Here is a 924-nt window from a genome sequence, read left to right on the forward strand (position 1 = left end):
CATTCTTTATTCTCTCTTACTCACTCTTTTTCTCGCTCTCTCTCTCCCAGACTCCCCCGTCACCTTCGTAGACAAGCAAGCAGTGAACATCATCACGGGTTACGAGGCAGAAAGTGTGACGCTGATGGGGGTCGTGTGTCCTAAGGAGAACGCTCCGGTTCGCTGGCTCAAGGACTGGACACCGTCATAGGGGCCGCTTCCACCACGGGGGTCGGCGCCAACGGTTCCTCACCATTGACCGCGAGAAGATCGGACAGGCGGAGAGTACACAGTAGAGACGCCAACACAGGCAGAGATGCATTTTCAGTCTCACTGCTAGTCAAAGGTTTTAACTTCCTGTTTCCCATTTCTGTCTTTATCTAATTATATAGTAGCTGTAGATCAGGGGAGCACTGTGTTTCTTTAACCAGCAGAGGTTAATATGAGGCTATAAGCCAAATCCCAATACGAAAAGGTGACAGAGAAAAATAGGCCCCAGGCCTCTGGGTGGCGCAGTGGTCTAAAGCATTGCACCGCAGAACTGGCTGTGCCACCAGAGACTCTGGGACCCAGGCTCTGTCGCAGCCGGCCCGACCGGGAGGTCCATGGGCGGCAGCACAGCTGGCCTAGCGTTGTCCCGGGTTAGGGAGGTTTGGCGGTAGGGATATCCTTGTCTCATCGCACTCGCGACTCCTGTGCGGCCGGGCGCAGTGTGGTGTGACCAGGTCGCTAGATGTGCAGTGTTTCTCCGACACATTGGCAATTAACGGCTGGCTTCCAGTTGGATGCACGCTGTGTTAGAAGCAGTGCGGCTTGGTTGGGTTGTGTTTCGGGGACGCATGGCTCTCGACCTTGGTTCTCAGAGCCCGTATGGGAGTTGTAGCAATGAGACAAGATAGTAACACTAACAATTGGATATCACGAAATTTGGGTGAAAAAGGGGGC

General features: G+C 53.8%; 1 protein-coding gene across 1 annotated transcript in view; it reads right to left on the minus strand.

The window, feature by feature from the left end:
- Positions 1-654: 654 nt before the first annotated feature.
- LOC124010727 (striated muscle preferentially expressed protein kinase-like) overlaps positions 655-924 on the minus strand; it is a 46,716-nt gene continuing 46,446 nt past the window's right edge. Inside the window, exon 28 of the mRNA XM_046323371.1 lies at positions 655-708. Within this exon, the coding sequence (XP_046179327.1) occupies positions 655-708 (54 nt within the window). The remainder of the gene's footprint in view (positions 709-924) is intronic.

This window comes from Oncorhynchus gorbuscha, linkage group LG23 (genome assembly GCF_021184085.1).
Source record: "Oncorhynchus gorbuscha isolate QuinsamMale2020 ecotype Even-year linkage group LG23, OgorEven_v1.0, whole genome shotgun sequence".
In the NCBI taxonomy this organism is placed as follows: Eukaryota; Metazoa; Chordata; class Actinopteri; order Salmoniformes; family Salmonidae; genus Oncorhynchus; species Oncorhynchus gorbuscha.